This window comes from Theropithecus gelada, chromosome 7a (assembly GCF_003255815.1).
Source record: "Theropithecus gelada isolate Dixy chromosome 7a, Tgel_1.0, whole genome shotgun sequence".
NCBI classification, from domain to species: Eukaryota; Metazoa; Chordata; class Mammalia; order Primates; family Cercopithecidae; genus Theropithecus; species Theropithecus gelada.
The window spans coordinates 1,644,782-1,661,449 of record NC_037674.1 but is presented as its reverse complement, the minus strand read 5'-3'; the positions used below and the strand labels follow the sequence as shown (position 1 = coordinate 1,661,449).

The following is a 16,668-nucleotide window of genomic DNA, read 5'->3' as shown; positions in this document are numbered from 1 at the left end:
AGTGGCTTATGCCTGTAATCACGGCACTTTGGGAGGCCCAAGTGGGAAGGCTGTTTGAATCTGGAAGTTCAAGACCAGCCTAGGCAACATAGCGAGACCCTGTTTCTTTTTTTTTTTTTTTTTTTTTTTTTGAGACGAGTCTTGCTGTGTCGCCCAGGCTGGAGTGCAGTGGCGCGATCTCAGCTCACTGCAAGCTCCGCCTCCCGGGTTCTCGCCATTCTCCTGCCTCAGCCTCCTGAGTAGCTGGGACCACAGGCACCGCCACCACGCCCGGCTAATTTTTTGTATTTTTTTAGTAGAGATGGGGTTTCACTGTGTTAGCCAGGATGGTCTCGATCTCCTGACCTCGTGATCCGCCCGTCTCGGCCTCCCAAAGTACTAGGATTACAGGCTTGAGCCACCGTACCTGGCCGCGAGACCCTGTTTCTATAAAAACATTAAAAAATTAGCCTGATATGTTGGTGTGTGCCTGTAGTCCTAGTTACTTAGGAGGCTGAGATGGGAGGATTGCCTGAGCCCAGGAGGTCCAGGCTGCAGCGAGCCATGATTGCATCACTGCACTCCAGTGTGAGCAACAGAGCAAGCCCTTCCTCGAAATAAATGAGTAATAAATAAAATAAGTTAAAAATCTGCATGAGAACTATCTTTTGTAAGAGGTATTAATCAAAAGACTCAGCTCAGAAAGAACTAAGTGACTGTGACTACGGGTCCTTGTGGCCCTGGACGCCTGCCACCTCCCTGCTCTGGGGTTCCGTGTAAATCCATAGGCTCTTTCCTTCTGAGATGCCCTCCTGCCATGCCACCTTCCCCTGGTAGATGACTGCAGAACCATGCCCTGTGAACCCTGCTGAGCCAAGCACAACTCCTCTGCCTTTTTTTCTACCCTTTTCTTTTCCTCTCCTTAATTTTTCTAAAGTAAATCATGCTGTCATAAGTCTGGTTTTAGAGAGAACCTTCTTGGGATTTTGAGAAGCCAGCTCAATACAACTTGCCATTTCACGTTGGAAAAGTTAGGAGAACATCTAGAATCAGACCAGCCAGGCTTCCTCTCTTCTTGTTATGAACCACGCCAGGAATTAACCCCATTTTAAAAGGACACAACTTACTTATTAACCCACCTGACTTATTAAATGACATCTGTGCCCACCTCAGGGGGCCCAGGGCCAAAGAAGGAACCATCAAAGTTAGCAAAATAAGACTTTACTACCATATGAAGACCATCAGGAGAGGGGCTGAGGTGAGTTTAGCAGAAATCTTGTACTATATTAAATGTGATTTTTAGATGTCAAGTCCCAAAGGATTTGATGTTGGGAACTTTCTTCAAATAAAATACAATTTATTCCCTTTTGACCATGACAAGATTCCTTTAACTTCCACAATAAGCAACGCAAAGCATCTGCTCACCCCTAGTTTTTGGCACGTGCCTCTAGGTCCGTCCACAGACCCCCGACCCTGCATTCCTTCCCCCGCAAGGCTGCTGCCAGGTCCCCCTTCCCACTGGGGCTGTCCCCTCAGCTCGTCATGATGGTTCAGAGAGTCCTCCACAAGCTCTCCTCTCTGGCTTCTTCCAGGGTGCAGACGACCGTGGAGAGTGGAGAAAAACAACCAAGCCTAGGTCTGCTTTGGTTTTGTAACAGAGGCAAAGAGAAAAGGCAGCCCATGTACTCCCCTTAGGACCACCTCAGTCCATCAGTGGAGCAAATGTGGCTGATGCTTGTCGAGGCCTAGCCAGGGTATCTTTGCAAGGTTCACGTTTGCCGCACAACTTATGAGTTTATGATTCTTCTCAGACATACTAATTCTCAATTCTTAGGAAATGATAGCAACCAGATAAGGAAGGTAGAATTCAAAGGAAGAATCCATTTTAACCCAAATGTATGGGACTCAGTTCCATCATCCCTATTTTATTCTTTAAAAAAATAGAACCTGCTTTCTTTCACTCAGAAAATTGCTCCCCACCACCCCATTTCTGGCTTTCCTACCTTCGTATCCCCATCCTTCTCTTGGTTACTTAGGGTTTATTATATTGTAGTAAAATACACATGACACAAAATGTACCATCTTAACCATTGTTAAATATACAGTTGAGTGGCAGTAGGTCCGTTCGCATCGCTGTGTAGCCACCACCGCCGTCCATCTCCAGAACTCTTTTCATCTTGCAGACCTGAAACTCTGTACCCATTAAACAGCTCCCATTTCCCCTTCTCTAGTCACTGGAAACCAACATTGTACTTTCTGTCTCTTTGAATTTGACTACTGTAGGAGGCTTATATAAGTGGAATCATGGTATTTGCTCTTTTGTGACTATCTTATTTCACTTAGCGTAATGTCCTCAAGGTTTATCCGTGTTGTGGCACGTATCACAATATCCTTCTTCTTTAAGGCAAAATAATATTCCATTGTCTATGTATATGACATTTTTTAAATCCGTTCATTTGTTGATAAGCACTTGAGTTGTTTCTACCTTTTGGCTATTGTGAGTAATATTATTAGCATAGCTGTTCCATCTGTTTGAACCCCTCCTTTTAATTCCTTTGGGTGTATACCCAGACGTGGAACTACTGGATCATACGGTAATTCTATTTTTAGCTTTTTGAGGAATCACTCTACTATTTTCCACAGTGGGTGTATCATTTTTCTTCCCATAAACAGTGCACAAGGATTATAATGTCTTCATATCCTGGCTGGCGCTTGTTATTTTCTGTTATTGTTGTTTGTTTGTTCGTTTGTTTTTGTTTGTAATAGTAGCCATCCGAATGGGTGTCAGGTGTTATTTTGTGGTTTTGATTTTTCATTTCCCTAATAACTGATGACGTTTTCATGTGCTTATTATCCGTTTCTATATTTTCTTGGGCGAAATGTCTGTTTCAGTTTTTTGGCCGTTTAAATCAGGTTCGTTTGTTGTTGTTGTTGAGTTGTAGGAGTTATTTATGTATTCTGGATATTAACCACTTAGCAGAGATACCATTTGCAAATATTTTCTCCCACTCAGTGGGTTGCCTTTTTACTCTGTTGTGCCCTCTATGCACAGAAGTTTTAAATTTTGTTACAGTCAAGTTCATTTGTTTTTCTTTTGTTGCCTGATCTTCTCGTGTTATATCCCAGAGACTGTTGTTAAATCCAATGTCAAGCTTTCCCTCATGCTTTCTTCCGATAGTTTTGTAGTTTTAGGCCTTACAGTTAGGTCTCAAATCCATTTTGAGTTAATTTTTGTATATGGCGTACGGTAAGGGTCCAACTTCATTCTTTTGCCTGTGGATATCCAGTTTTCCCAGCACTGTTGGTTGAAAAGACCGTCCATTCCCCCATTGAACGGTCTTGGCAACTTTGTGGAAGATCATTTGTCAGGGCTTAGTCTTGAGTCTTTGAATTATAAACCTTGAGCTGCCTGAGGCCAGTCTCCTTCCTGGCTTCTACTGTCAGAGCCACTATTCTAGTGCTTCATTTACGTTAGCATGACGCTGCTTAAAAGAGCATCTACGGGCACGGTGGCCCACATCTGTATTCCCAGCACTTTGGGAGGCCGAGGTGGGCAGATCACTTGAGGTCGGGAGTTCGAGACCAACTTGGCTAACATGGTGAAACCTTATCTCTACTAAAAATACGAAATTAGCTGGGTGTGGTGGCAGGCGCCTGTAATCCCAGCTACTTGGAAGACTAAGTCGGGAGAATCGCTTGAACCTGGGAGGCGGGGTTGCGGTGAGCTGAGATTGCGCCATTGCACTCCACCATGGGAGACAAAGCAAGACCCTGTCTCAAAGAAAGAAGCTTCTACTAAAAGCTCTTCATTTTCCTTGGCATTTTGCGAGTGTGTGTGTGTGTGTACACTTATTGCAAACTCTTATCTCTTACACCCTTCATTGCACTGTTGCACTTACTACGTTTGCTGCTTTTCACTGCAAGCAGTTAAGGCTTTATGTTTGTTGGTTCTTTTAATCTAATGATATAAAAAGCTCTGGAAGCCCAAAGTCTAATAACTTGTATGAAACAACCAGAAAACTCTCTTGCTGAAAGTAGGTCCGTAACCAACTGACTTAACACCCTTTGGTATAGCACAATCAAAGGTTCTGCAGTGTTTGGAGATGGAACACTTGTTGAATCCAATAATTTGAAGAAAGATGCTACGTAATTTCCATAGCAGTTAGCAAAGCTTAGTCTAAACCGAAGAATACTCCTTTTATGAAACTTAAGCACTATATATTTAGTGCGTGGAATTGTGTTGGGGCGTTTTCCAAAATGCCGACCGCTCTTGCAGCTCACATGACTTGGCTGTACTGACAGATGTTGTAGGAGTTGGTTCAAATTCATTATCATTGCTTTCATTACGTGAAGGTCTGGGGATCGCTGCCCAGGGCACAGACCAGTGGATGTGCAATTTTACAAGAGACTGAGAGCTCAGAGCTGCTATTCATTGTTTCAGAAGTAGAGTGTGGAATTCCGTTTGTGAATGTTGAGTCCTTCAGCACAATTGAAGGAAACGCATTGACATAATTGCATAGGCGACACTCTTGTTTCTATAGAAACGGTCTGTATCATGGGGACAGGTTCAGGAGTCTTGTTCATATTCCTCCTGGGCAGAAATTTTCTGGAATTGGCTCTGCCCCATCCTTTGTCAGTCACTGAGTGCAGAGTGAAGGGAATGTCCTCCTTTCAGAGGACACCAGCCTCCGACTTAGAGGTCCGTGGACTCAGCTGTCTCATGATCAGGCTTGCTCAGTTCTTTTGCTGCCATGAAAACAGAAACTGGTTTCCCTTAAAGCCAAATGGGCTAGGGCAGCCTCTGACAAAAGGCATTAGAGAGATCAACCTGTGATTATATAAATGTTATGCCTTCATAGTTGAAACAGTAATTGTTTGACTTACTAACATTCCGTTGTGTTTTGAGTTGGATTTAAACTCTGTGATATCTGTGCGTATATGTATCTTTAAGTCATATTGATAACAATAAATAATATTTCTCATTTTTTATTGGTGTATAGACTCACCAGAATGTTGCCTTGAGTTGCTTTGCTTTGGAAGGATAGCTAGACAGCTACGTGGTGGACACATAACCCAACAACGTTACTGACATTGCTCCTGTCTTGTGTCAAGCTTTATAGCAAAACTTTGACATTAAATTACTCATGCAGTAGCTCACCGTGTATCTCCTATCTTTGCCATAAAAATCAGCTCAAGTAATGTTACGGTGTATCTTTATAGTCTTCTATGACTGGCAACTTGCAGTGTATAAATATTCTATTTTCCTGGAACTGAAAAGATGCAAGTAAGAATCTCTCGTCCTTGGAGACTTTTGAAAAGAAAGGCAGGCAGGGCTTGAATTATAATTACAAGAGAAGTCCCAAAGAAAGCCCTGCCCATGTGTGTTTCCAACATGTCCTTGTGTTGCTACGTATGAGACTTTGGGACTTGAATATGCTCCCCTGTCTTTCTCCGGCACGAAGTATTAACATCCATGTATTTTTCTCCACAGTAAAACCGACCGTAATTGACGTTGACATTTATGTTAACAGCATTGGCCCCGTGTCATCAATAAACATGGTAAGAAGCTCCTTTATTTTCTGATCTAACGGCTGTTGCACCTCTTCCTGTTACATTCTCATTGTGGATTTCTGTTTGAGATTTATCATGCAGGTTTAAAATTCACACTGACTTCTTAAATCTGTAGCACTTATTGGAATATTGAAAGTGGTAAAAAAAAAAATGAAGAAATAGAGCTTGTGACAGTAGTACATTTCCACTTTTAGTTTCTTCTTTCATGATCCAAGAGACCTGTCTTGTATAGCCTTTCTTAGGAAAGGATTCTAGATCACTCAGATTTTACTTTCGTCTTCAGTTTGGACTTTGAGAGTAAATAAACTGCCTCTGCTTTTCAGTATGGGATCAAATATGTGCTTTCCCCGAGTAGGCTATTCCCACAGGCTTATAAGCAAATTAAGCTCAAGAACTATTGGATGTGAAAGAAGTCCTTCCCTGTGCGAAAGTGCCTGGCCATGAAGCAAGTGTGGGGATATTGGAATACGTTAGGGTGAGAGCCTTCCCTGGTGGGCTGAAGGCCACAGTCCACCTGCCAGCAAAGGGTTACTAGGAGTCCCTAGGATCCCCGAGCAGACCTGGCAATTGCAGCCCGAAGCGTTATCAGGAACTGCCGCCTGCAGAGGTCCTGCCTGTGCTCCCTGGTGCACATTTGCTCCTGATCCGGGGAGACATATGAGGCCGAGGGAGGGGAATTGCCAAAATGCTGACTTAAATGTCTTCTTTTCATTGCAGTGTTCTGTGGATGGAAATAACCCCTCCAAAATTAGTAGCAAAATCATTTCTTTTCATTGCCAGATTTTAAAAGTGTTCTTTTCTCTGGTGATATAAGGGTTCCATGCAGGGGTAAAGTTATATTTATGGGTGATTCACTTAAAAAATCTCCATATCATCCCTAAACTGGAGCAAAGAAGTGGAATGGATAAAGGAGAATTATTTCACACAACCTATGTGCTGCAGATGGCTGTATATTAAAATCAAGTTGTGGATGTAATATTCCCTTTTCCTGATACACCATTATTCAGTTGACTGCATAGAGTAACCCTTTCTTATGTATGTTTCTTGTGCTGGAGTTTTATTTTCTTGCATTTGTTCCACAGCCGTGTATTCAACACCTTTATGTCTAACATGTATCTATGTTTAACACTCGAAGAAGAAGTGCCTTCCTGGATATATGGTTACAGAATTATTTCAGGAATAGTCAATTGCATTTGCACATAGAGGGATTTTCATGCAGGTCTTTAGCTTTAGAATTTACTTTGTGCCTTGTGTTAGGCTTTGTTATTGGAATCGACGGGAATTTTCGTGTGGAAATCACGGGCTGCGGAGAAGGAGCATAGTGAATGACAGGTTCCTTCAGGGTGATATGGCTGCAGGAGTGGAAGGGACGTCTCAGGGAGGTCCTCTTCATCTGAAACTTGATGGATAGGCGAGAGTTTGCCTTGTGGGATAGAGTGTGAAGGTCCTTGGTGACGCAGGAGGACAGACTGCATCACACAGCTAGGGAAGAGGGAGTGGTGTGTGGAGAGATGCCTGGAGGGGCACACAGAGGGAGCCGTGACCGAGGCCCTGAAGCTGCAGTTGATGGTCGGACCTCAGCCTTCTCTCCGTCCAAAACAGATCCCTGCATTTGGAAACCCTGAAAACCTTTTCCCATCAGAGATCTGAGCAGGTCATATTTCATGAGATTGGTTCAAATCCAGCCCGGGTGCGTTGGCTCACGCCTGTAATCCCAGCACTTTGGGAGGCTGAGACAGGTGGATCATGAGGTCAGGAGTTCGAGACCAGCCTGGTCAACATGGTGAAACCCCGTCTCTACTAAAAATACAAAAAATTAGCTGGGCGTGGTGGTGGGCACCTGTAGTCTCAGCTACTCAGGAGGCTGAGGCAGAAGAATCACTTGAACCCAGGAGGCGGAGGTTGCAGTGAGCCAAGATTGAGCCACTGCACTCCAGCCTGGGTGACAGAGCTAGATTCCATCTTTAAAAAAAAAAAATCAATAAGATCACTAGTCAGACCCCTCTCTCCCTTAAAAACAAAAACTACACGATGACACAGAGCTCATATTAGGGACTTGAAATCATGAACTCTGATCCTTCCCTGTGGGGCGAGAAACGACCTTAGAATGGCCGGGAGCATCGTAAGCCCTGGGCCCCAGAGAAGAGCACGTGTGCACCAGCGTCCTGCTCATCTGGAGGCTGACACAGCAGGTTTCCCAGGCTGAGCTGTGGCAGGATGTGGAGTAGAAAGCTTTCTTCTATTAACTGTCTCATTTGTAAAACTTGCCCTGAATATTTTGAAACATCGTGTAGTCCAGTTGGTTTTCTTTCTAGCATGGCTCTCTACCCTACTGGAGAGGTGGGGAGCCAGTGTGGCTGCCTGCTCCTGTGTGAGTCGGAAGCAGCTGACGCTTGCAGCCCTGGGGAAGCCGAATGCTAACGAGTGCTTTCCTCTGCAAACAGCGCCGAGGCTATAGTCAGTGCTCAGCAGGGATGGCACTGTCTGGACCATTCTGGAGTCTGACTTCCTGAGGAAGACACAGCGTACTACTAGCCTACCTTGGCTCAGCAAAGCATAGAGGGCAGGCAAGGATTTGTTTAAAATGCACACACACAGGCACACATACACGTATGCGTGCACACATGCAGCACACGCACACACACAGGCACACACACGCTGGCACATTCACAGGTTTAATTCCCATGTTCTCCTTGCGTGAGTTGCTCTGTGTCTCTCTCTGTTCCTTCACACACATTTGCCATGCGACCCATGTGAAGGCCCCGTGCTGGGTGAAGGTGAGACACGATGAACCAAGGCCTGCTTTGGTGGGGCGAGTCTGTGGATGGGCTGAGTGCCAGAGTGGAGGTAGGTTCCCTTCTAAGCAGCCTGGATGGAGCTGGCAGGCTCTGGCTGGCCTAGGGGAAGTTTCAAAGCCCTCAGGAGGCGGGGGCCTCGGGGACCACTTCTGGAAGAACCTTTGCACTGGGAATGCTTTGCTGGGAGACCGGAATGATAAGGGCGTCTCACATTGCCGAGCGCATCGCATAGACCCGCTGTGTCTGTGAAACCAAACAACATAATTTTCAAAGAAGTAAAGGACTTAAAAATGAAACGCAGATCTTAGAAAAAACAATAAAAATGCAAAAGTAGAGAACTGACTGTGTAGGTGGGTATTGGGGATTGAGTTAGCCGTAAAAAGGAATATAAGAAAGACTAAAACAATCGAAGAACACAAGATGGGAAGAAGCACACTCCAGAGATGCAGACAGGGTTTAAAGATGTAAATTTGTGTTGGGGGTTTGACCACAAAGGCAAAGCCTGGTAAAATTATGGCTTCTTGTCCACATAGTCGTTTAACAATCAATGAAATAGGGAGCAATGACTATTTCATCTTCTCCTTCCTCCTCTTCCTCCTCCTTCTCTCACACTTTCTGCTTTTTATTGATATTGTGAACACTGAAGATTCTGTCTCAGACATTCCTTCTGCTGAGTGGAAATGAAGTTGCATCTCAATCTATTGTTTGATAGATTATCTTTGTCTTGGTTATACTGGAGCTGTGTATGCTTTTTCTAGTTATGGAAATTAGAAGCGGGACCGGGGAATACTCCTTTACATGAAGCTTTCATAGCCCTCTGCCTTTGTCGCTGCCGCACACCTCGATGTGCGGCATTCGTCATAGAAAGTGTGCGTGGTTTGTTTCCACACGGGAAGGCTGCGTGCAAGGGAGCTTGTGAGTTTGTTTTTGAGAATATCCACTTCAAGCAGCCTTTTAGGAAAGCGAAGAAGAAAACCAGCATTCTGACACTTACTCTGTGCTGTTGACCCCAAATCCTTTAATCTTGACAGGACCATAGTGGAGAAGGTATTGACCTTTCTGCTTGTTTGTGTCCAGTAAGCGGAAGCTTGTGGCGGAGATCTTAGGGCAAGGTTCTGAGTGTGACCTGCTTGGCAGCAAAGCCCTGGCTTCGTTTCCTAGTCGACGTGGACACACAGTAGCTGGACGTACCTGTAGGGTCCCAGCCTTAGCATGGAACTCAAGACACAAAGGGCTCAGTGTGATCCAGTGTTAGGATTGCTTTTCTGTGTTTCTTTTAAAAGAATTAAATTAATAAATTTTATTTTTTGAGCATTTTTAGGTTTACATAAAAATTGAGCAGAAAGTAGAGTTCCCCCATATATTTTCCTCTACACACACACAACACACACAACACACACAACACACACAACACACACACACACAACACACGTGCGCATACACACACAACACACATACACACACACACCACACACACAATACAACACACAACACACACACACACACCACGTTATTATTAACATCATGAATTAGTGTATTGTGTTTGTTACAATAAATGAATGCACCTTAATCCATCTTTATCATCCAAAGCCTATGGTTTACATTAAGATTCACTCTTGGTGTTATTTTATGGATTTCGGCAAATGTGTAATGCTGTGTATCTGCCCCTGTTGTATCTTACAGAGTAGTCTCACTGCCCTTGAATTCTCTGGGCTCCAGCTGTTTATCCCTTCCTCTCCCCAGACACTGGCAACCACTGATATTTTTACTGTTTCCATAGTTTTGCTTTTTCCAAAATGTCATATACTTCAAATTATACAGTAGGCAGCCTTGTAAGATGGCTTTTTTCCTTCATTTAAAAAAGTACTGATACTAATTCATCTGAGGAAATCTAAGACTTGTAGTGAGTCAGTGTGATGTGACTACAACGTGACCATGTGTTACCAGAAATTAATGGGATGGCTCTGTGGATTGGGGGACAGGTCCAACATCACCACAATATGTTCCATTATATGATACATAACCTACACATTTGAAACTTAAAAGATGACATGCAGCCAGAGAAATCGTAAGAGAACACATGAAGCCTCTCAAACCTTATCTCTGCTCCATTCCACTTGTGGCTGAAGCTTTAAGAAGTGAAGCCAGGACACCAAGTCCTGATTAAGGCCTGTGGAAGATAAATTCCATTTGGTCATTACTGGAGGATGAGCTATTGCTTTGTGGAACTCTTTTGGAGTCATCTAAACTCAGGAAAGTTTAAAATAAGTGACAGCTAAAGCACCATGGTGCCCCTGACCTTGTTTTGTTTTTCTTTGCATTTCTCCTGCATAAAGTTCATAGCAGTTTTTGCATCTGTAGTTTGATACCTTTCATCAGTGTTTGATAAAGAATGGACATTATTTCTTAAAATATTGTTTTGGCACCATTCTAGGACTCTGGTCATGTGAAGGTTACATGCTTCTCCCAGGACCCACTTGCTTTTATGCTTGTGCTATTTTTTTTTCTTCCTTTGCACTCCATCTTTCAGCATACAAAGTCACTCTTCATCTCTGTCCTGTGATCTTTTAAAGCTGTCTATTGAGTTCTTGATTTCAGTTACTATATTTTCAGTTCCAAAATTTTAATTTGATTCTTTCTAATGTATGTCAGTTCTCTGGTGAGATTCTCCATCTTGCAATCTGTTTTCTGGAACACATTAACCGTTAAGTCCCTGCTGCCGTCTCTGGTTCCATTTCTAATGTCTGTTTTCTTGCTTCTTTCTATTACTTGGTATGCCTGATATATTAGTCTGTTTGTATTGCTGGAAAGGAATATCTGAGACTGGCTAATTTATACAGAAAAGCGGTGTATTTGGTTCACAGTTCTGCTGGCTGTACAAGCGTTGCACCAGCCTCTGCTTCTGATGAGAGCGTCAGGAAGCATCCAGTCATGGCAGAGGTGAAGGGGGAACCAGCTTGTCAGTGGTGACAGGGAGCAAGGGAGAGAGGGAGGAGGTGCCAGGCTCTTTTAAACAACTAGATCTCTTGTGAACTAACAGTGAGAACTCACTCATTACCATGAGGACAGCACCAAGCCATTCATGAGGGATCCATGTCTATGACCCAAACACCGCCCACCAGGCCCCACATCCAACGAGGGAATCACATTTTAACATGAGATTTGGAGGGGATGAAACATCCAAACCATATCACCTGGCGATTTTCATTGTGTACAGAGATTTGTAGAGGCGTTGGGTGGTTTTCCCTTGCCTCTCTGGAGGTCTGAGCTGGCACGGGGCTGGCCTGCAGTCATGCTGAGGCTCCACTGGGCTCTGGTTCCCCCACCTTTCTGCATAGCTCCCCAGAGATCCCAGCTGAGGGCCTGGAATGTGTCAACACCAAAAAAATGCTGAAAATACAGCCCTTCTTTTTAAGCCATTTTTACAATTGTTTTTAAACCTCTTATGTTGTACAACTTAGTCAGGAAATGTGTCGAGGACATAACCAGCGTTGGTTGGGTTTCTTCTGACATTCATATTCCCTGAAATTGTGGTCCCTCCTTTTTTGACTCCTTGGCCAGTTTTTTCCTCAAGCTCTCCTGAGTTCTTTATTCTCTCTGTCCAGGTTTTCACATTACGTACCTTGTCAGAAGAAGACAAGTTCTGGGGGGAAGTGGCGTGCAGGAAAAGTTTACCATGGTTAGCCTGCTGCCTCTGTTTGTGGCTTCTTCAAATGGATTTTTGCTTAGCTTTCTCACTAGCTCTTAGTGAGAGTGCCAGTCTACTGCGAGCTGTCCCATCCTAGCCATGCATCACTGGTTTGGAAATTTAAGTTTAGGTGGAATAAGGGTTGATTCTGGATAGCTAGCAAGGAAGTAGGTTGGAGCAGAGTCAAAGCAGATACAATCTGACTGGGAGACTTTTGTTGTTGTTGCTTTGGTAACCTCCTGAACTGCCTTCAGATTAGCAAATAAGAGGATTTTCTAGGGTCCAGTGTTTTCAGGTTTTTCCTATAAAAAAATGAGGCTTTGAAGGACACTAAAGGATATTAATTATGTATTTCTTTTAGCAATATTAGCTTTAGATGAAAAAAGCATGTGGTCCTTACCAGTTGTTTAAGAGAATGGTCTTATATGTGGTTTTAATATTATTTTATGCAATTAAAACTATTTCATTTTCCACTTGAAAAGTGAAAAAATCTCATTGCTGTCATAGATTTTTTTTGTAGTTTTATGCATTAATATAGTATATAGTAGATGTTCAAAAAGGATTGTTGTTGCTATTCTTGCTATTATATTACATCCTGTAAATTTTGTGAAACTTTCAGTTTTGTGTCATCCATGAATTCTCCCCTCTGTGTTCTACCTCTTTGCTATTCACAAGTGCGGCCTTTGGACCTGAGGAATTGGCATTACTGGCAAGCTTGTTAGAAATGCAGAGAATCGTGCCAAACCCCAAATCTCCTTGAATCAGAATCTGCATTTTAACAGGATCTCCAGATCATTGTCGTCCACCTTAAACTCTGAGAGATACCATCTAACTCACCATGACTTCTCAATATGAAAAGCATACACAAGTCACCCTGCATGAAAACATATATGCCTGTTTTGGTGCCTTAATTTGATGTTTTCTGTTCCTGAAAAGCATACATCTCCTCTGACTTTGTGGATCTCCCGTCATCCTCTCTCTGCAGAGTTAGAGAATAGTCCGTCACTGAAGAATTCAGGCCGCGCATGTCACTCAGGGCCAGTTTTCTTAATGCTCTCCTTTTATCTTGGGTCAAATTAAGAACTCTGCCCATGGCCACATGGTCAGTGTGTTATTTATTTTATTTTAAAAAAGAAGTGAAAAATAATACCTTTGCACATTAAGTGTGTGTGTTCAAGATTTGGTTCATCCCTGGAAGAATAACTCTTTCCACACTAATGACAATAGGAACAATAATAGTTAAGATGTACATGTTAGTCGGTAGAACAGTCGGGTAATACCATCAATGACAATAGGAACAATAATAGTTAAGATGTACATGTTAGTCAGTACGACCGTCGAGTAATACCACCGATGACAATAGGAACAATAATAGTTAAGATGTACATGTTAGTCAGTACAACAGTCGGGTAATACCACTAATGACAATAGGAACAATAATTGTTAAGATGTACATGTTAGTCAGTACAACAGTCGAGTAATACCCTGGAGGAGCCACACAAGGTATGTGGGAATGATCTCTGCAAATTAAAAAATAATCTACAAGAACAAGAAAGAAGATAACATTTAAAGGCTTTCGAGCCTGAGATCCACCGAGTCTTGGTGTGTGGCAGATGCCCATGAGCCCTGGACCAAGGCCCACATGTCTTTTTGATCACTCACCTACCCGAAGCATCCAGTCCAGAGGCCCTTGTAAATATGTGTCAAGTGAGTGAATGGATAACAATCCTTGTCTCCCTCTACCTCTCACGTGCATGCCCGCTGGGCTGTTTTTCTGTGTGAACATATACCTGCTCTATGTGCCTGCACGCCACTGTCTTCAGGTCACAATTTCCTTAGTTAATGGACATCCCTTGCTCCAGTGTCTTGGCTAACACTGGGTCCAGGGCTTCTGCTGTTTGGAGGATGTAATCCTGACCTTAAACCTATGAGGCCATGGCTGTCAGCACCTAAGCTCACAGGTAATGGAGCGACACAGCTTAGGAGACTCCTGTGAGAGTCCACAGGCCATCCGTCTGGAAGATGAAGGGACCACCACGCACACGTCTCCATCCCTGGAAGCAGACGGGAACCTGGGTGGGGTTGGCTAAAAGGCACGTCTGACGTGTAAAACTGCTGAATTTTAAACTCACACTCCGTGTCCTCTTTTCTCTGTCCTCTGGTGTCTTAGAACTTCTCACCATTTTATACCAAATGTCATTAGAGATGCCACTTGGTAGGATGGGGTGTTGTCCATTGTAGGAATGAATGGGAACTTTTCAGTGATTTAGGGACACTGAGATGTCGGCAATCATGATAAGATATCGGATCTTTGTTAGCAGCGATCTCATGCACTGAGTCCTTCAATTGTGCGAATAGCTTCTTATGTTCCTTTCATCTTGAGCTTTTGCACTTCGATTGGATATTTCACAATTGATTTTCTTCCTTCTTCACAATGTGAGCTACATAATGTACCTCTGACTAGAGAACCATCTTTATGTTCCACAAAACGCCTTTTGCGGAAAGGTGGGGCTGTTGGATTGGGTCCCCTATTAGCACATTTGAAGAAACTCTCCCGTTTCACCTTGACAGGTTTGCTGCAAGCCCCTGCACAGGCCCTGCTTGCCTAGAGACAGGAGGCCACGTGGATTTTGCCATGGCTGGGTGTGCGCGGACAGCGGGATTGGAGAAGGACAGGACGAGGCACCGTTATGGGCCCTACGGGGCGTGGGCTGGCGTGCATCTTTCACAGAAGCCCCTCAGGCAGCTCTGTGGAGGATGGCATTGGGGGCTGGAGAAGCTGAGTTACGGAGATGTGAGGGGAAATGTGGAACTCTAGGGTGAGAAATGGTGAGTTCTGGGTCTGAAGATTTGCATTGGGCTGCAGAAGAGGGTGTGGCTTCGAGAAATAGAACCTCCAAGACATGAATGAATGCACATAGGCATTGAGGAGTGGGAGAAGTCAAGGGTGACTCACATCCTAACAGCATTTGCTAATCCAATAAATAAGACTGAGCGCCTGCTCTGTGCGAGATGCTGGAGTGCACAATGGGAACACAGCAGGGGAGGGAATGAATCAAGCTGTGCTGCTCGTGAGGCTTCAGTTTCTTTGAGGTAAGACATCGAATAAACACACACACACACTGTTGTTTCAAACTGTGGACAGTTCTATAAAGAAATTGAACTCCTGGGTGTGGCCACCCCATGCAGGTTTCCTTGCATGGGATTTGGGCCAGGCAGGAGAGGGGAGGAAGCTTAGACATGAGAGCTTCCAGGTGCCAGATCACAGGGGAGCCCTGCAGATCATTGTGAGGGGACTGCATTCTGTTCTGGGCTCAGGAAGAAGCCTACGCAAGGTACTAAACAGGGAAATTGTGTAATGTGTTTCACTTTTAAAAATAATGCCAGCCGGGTGCGGTGGCTCACGCCTGTAATCCCAGCACTTTGGGAGGCTGAGGCGGGTGGATCACCTGAGGTCAGGAGTTTGAGACCAGCCTGACCAATATGGTGAAAGCCCATCTCTACTAAAAATACAAAAATTAGCTGGGCGTGATGGCACACACCTGTAATCCCAGCTACTCAGGAGGCTGAGGCAGGAGAATCACTTGAACCCAGGAGGCGGAGGTTGCAGTGAGCCAAGATTGTATCATTGCACTCCAGCCTGGGCGACAGAACAAGACTCTGTCTCAAAAAAAATAATAATACTAATAATGCCATACATTGCCTATGTGAGGGCTTGAAAGGCCAGCCTTCCCTGACCTCAGTTCCTTGGAGACAGCAAAATACAGCTATGAATCTTGTTGACAGAGCCCTTCATGGGTTGAATTATGTCTCCTACAAAATGTATAGGTTGAGTCCCATCCTCCAATTCCTTAGAATGTGACTTTATTTGGAAATAGGGTCATTGCAGATTTAATTCATTAAGGTCATTCTGGAGAAGGGTGGCCCCTACTGCAGTGTGACTGATGTCCTTGTGAAGAGGGGAGATTTGGAGACGACTCACACGCTTACAGGGAGAACGCCATGTGAAAAAGGAGGCAGAGATCAGGGTAATCCTCTATAAGCCAAGGAACACCAAAGATACCAGCAAATACCAGAAGCCAGGGCAGAGCCCTGGAGCAGCTTCTCCCTCACAGCCCCCAGAGAGTACCAGCCCTTCTGACACCTTGATCTCGGCCTTCCACCCTCCAGAACCTGGAGAGAATACACATCTGTTGTGTGAGCCCTGGGCAGTGGAGCTGCCTTAACGCAGTCCGGCATTAGCACTAACACAGGCCTAGCCTACATTTCGCAGGTCTTGTCCGTATATGAGAGATTCTGTAAGAATTGAAGAAAGAGGAGAGAAACACAAAGGGTGGCTTGACAGTCAACAGGGACAGGTTTATTTTAAATAAACCTGAGAGGGGCGACTGAGTTAGGTCAGAGGCACTCTCTTATAGACTAAGAGTTTGTAAGGATTCAGGGTGGGAAAGTTTATCAGAGGCTTGGACTGCTTCTGTGTCTCTTTGTTGTGCCTATCTGGGAGGCAGAGTTGTATGTCTCTTCCTGTACATCTTTCTGCAGCTGCAGGCATATCCCCGAGTCTGCTTTTAGCTTTCCTATCTTAGTGCACCTGAAGGAAAAGGAAGGTGCTTATTAAGGGCCACTGTTTTA

The 16,668-nt window shown here is 44.2% G+C and overlaps 1 protein-coding gene across 1 annotated transcript in view; it reads left to right on the top strand.

The window, feature by feature from the left end:
• Positions 1 to 16,668, top strand: part of GABRG3 (gamma-aminobutyric acid type A receptor gamma3 subunit) — a 557,527-nt gene that overhangs the window by 49,608 nt on the left and 491,251 nt on the right. The window contains exon 3 of the mRNA XM_025390323.1: positions 5,471 to 5,538. Within this exon, the coding sequence (XP_025246108.1) occupies positions 5,471 to 5,538 (68 nt within the window). The remainder of the gene's footprint in view (positions 1 to 5,470; positions 5,539 to 16,668) is intronic.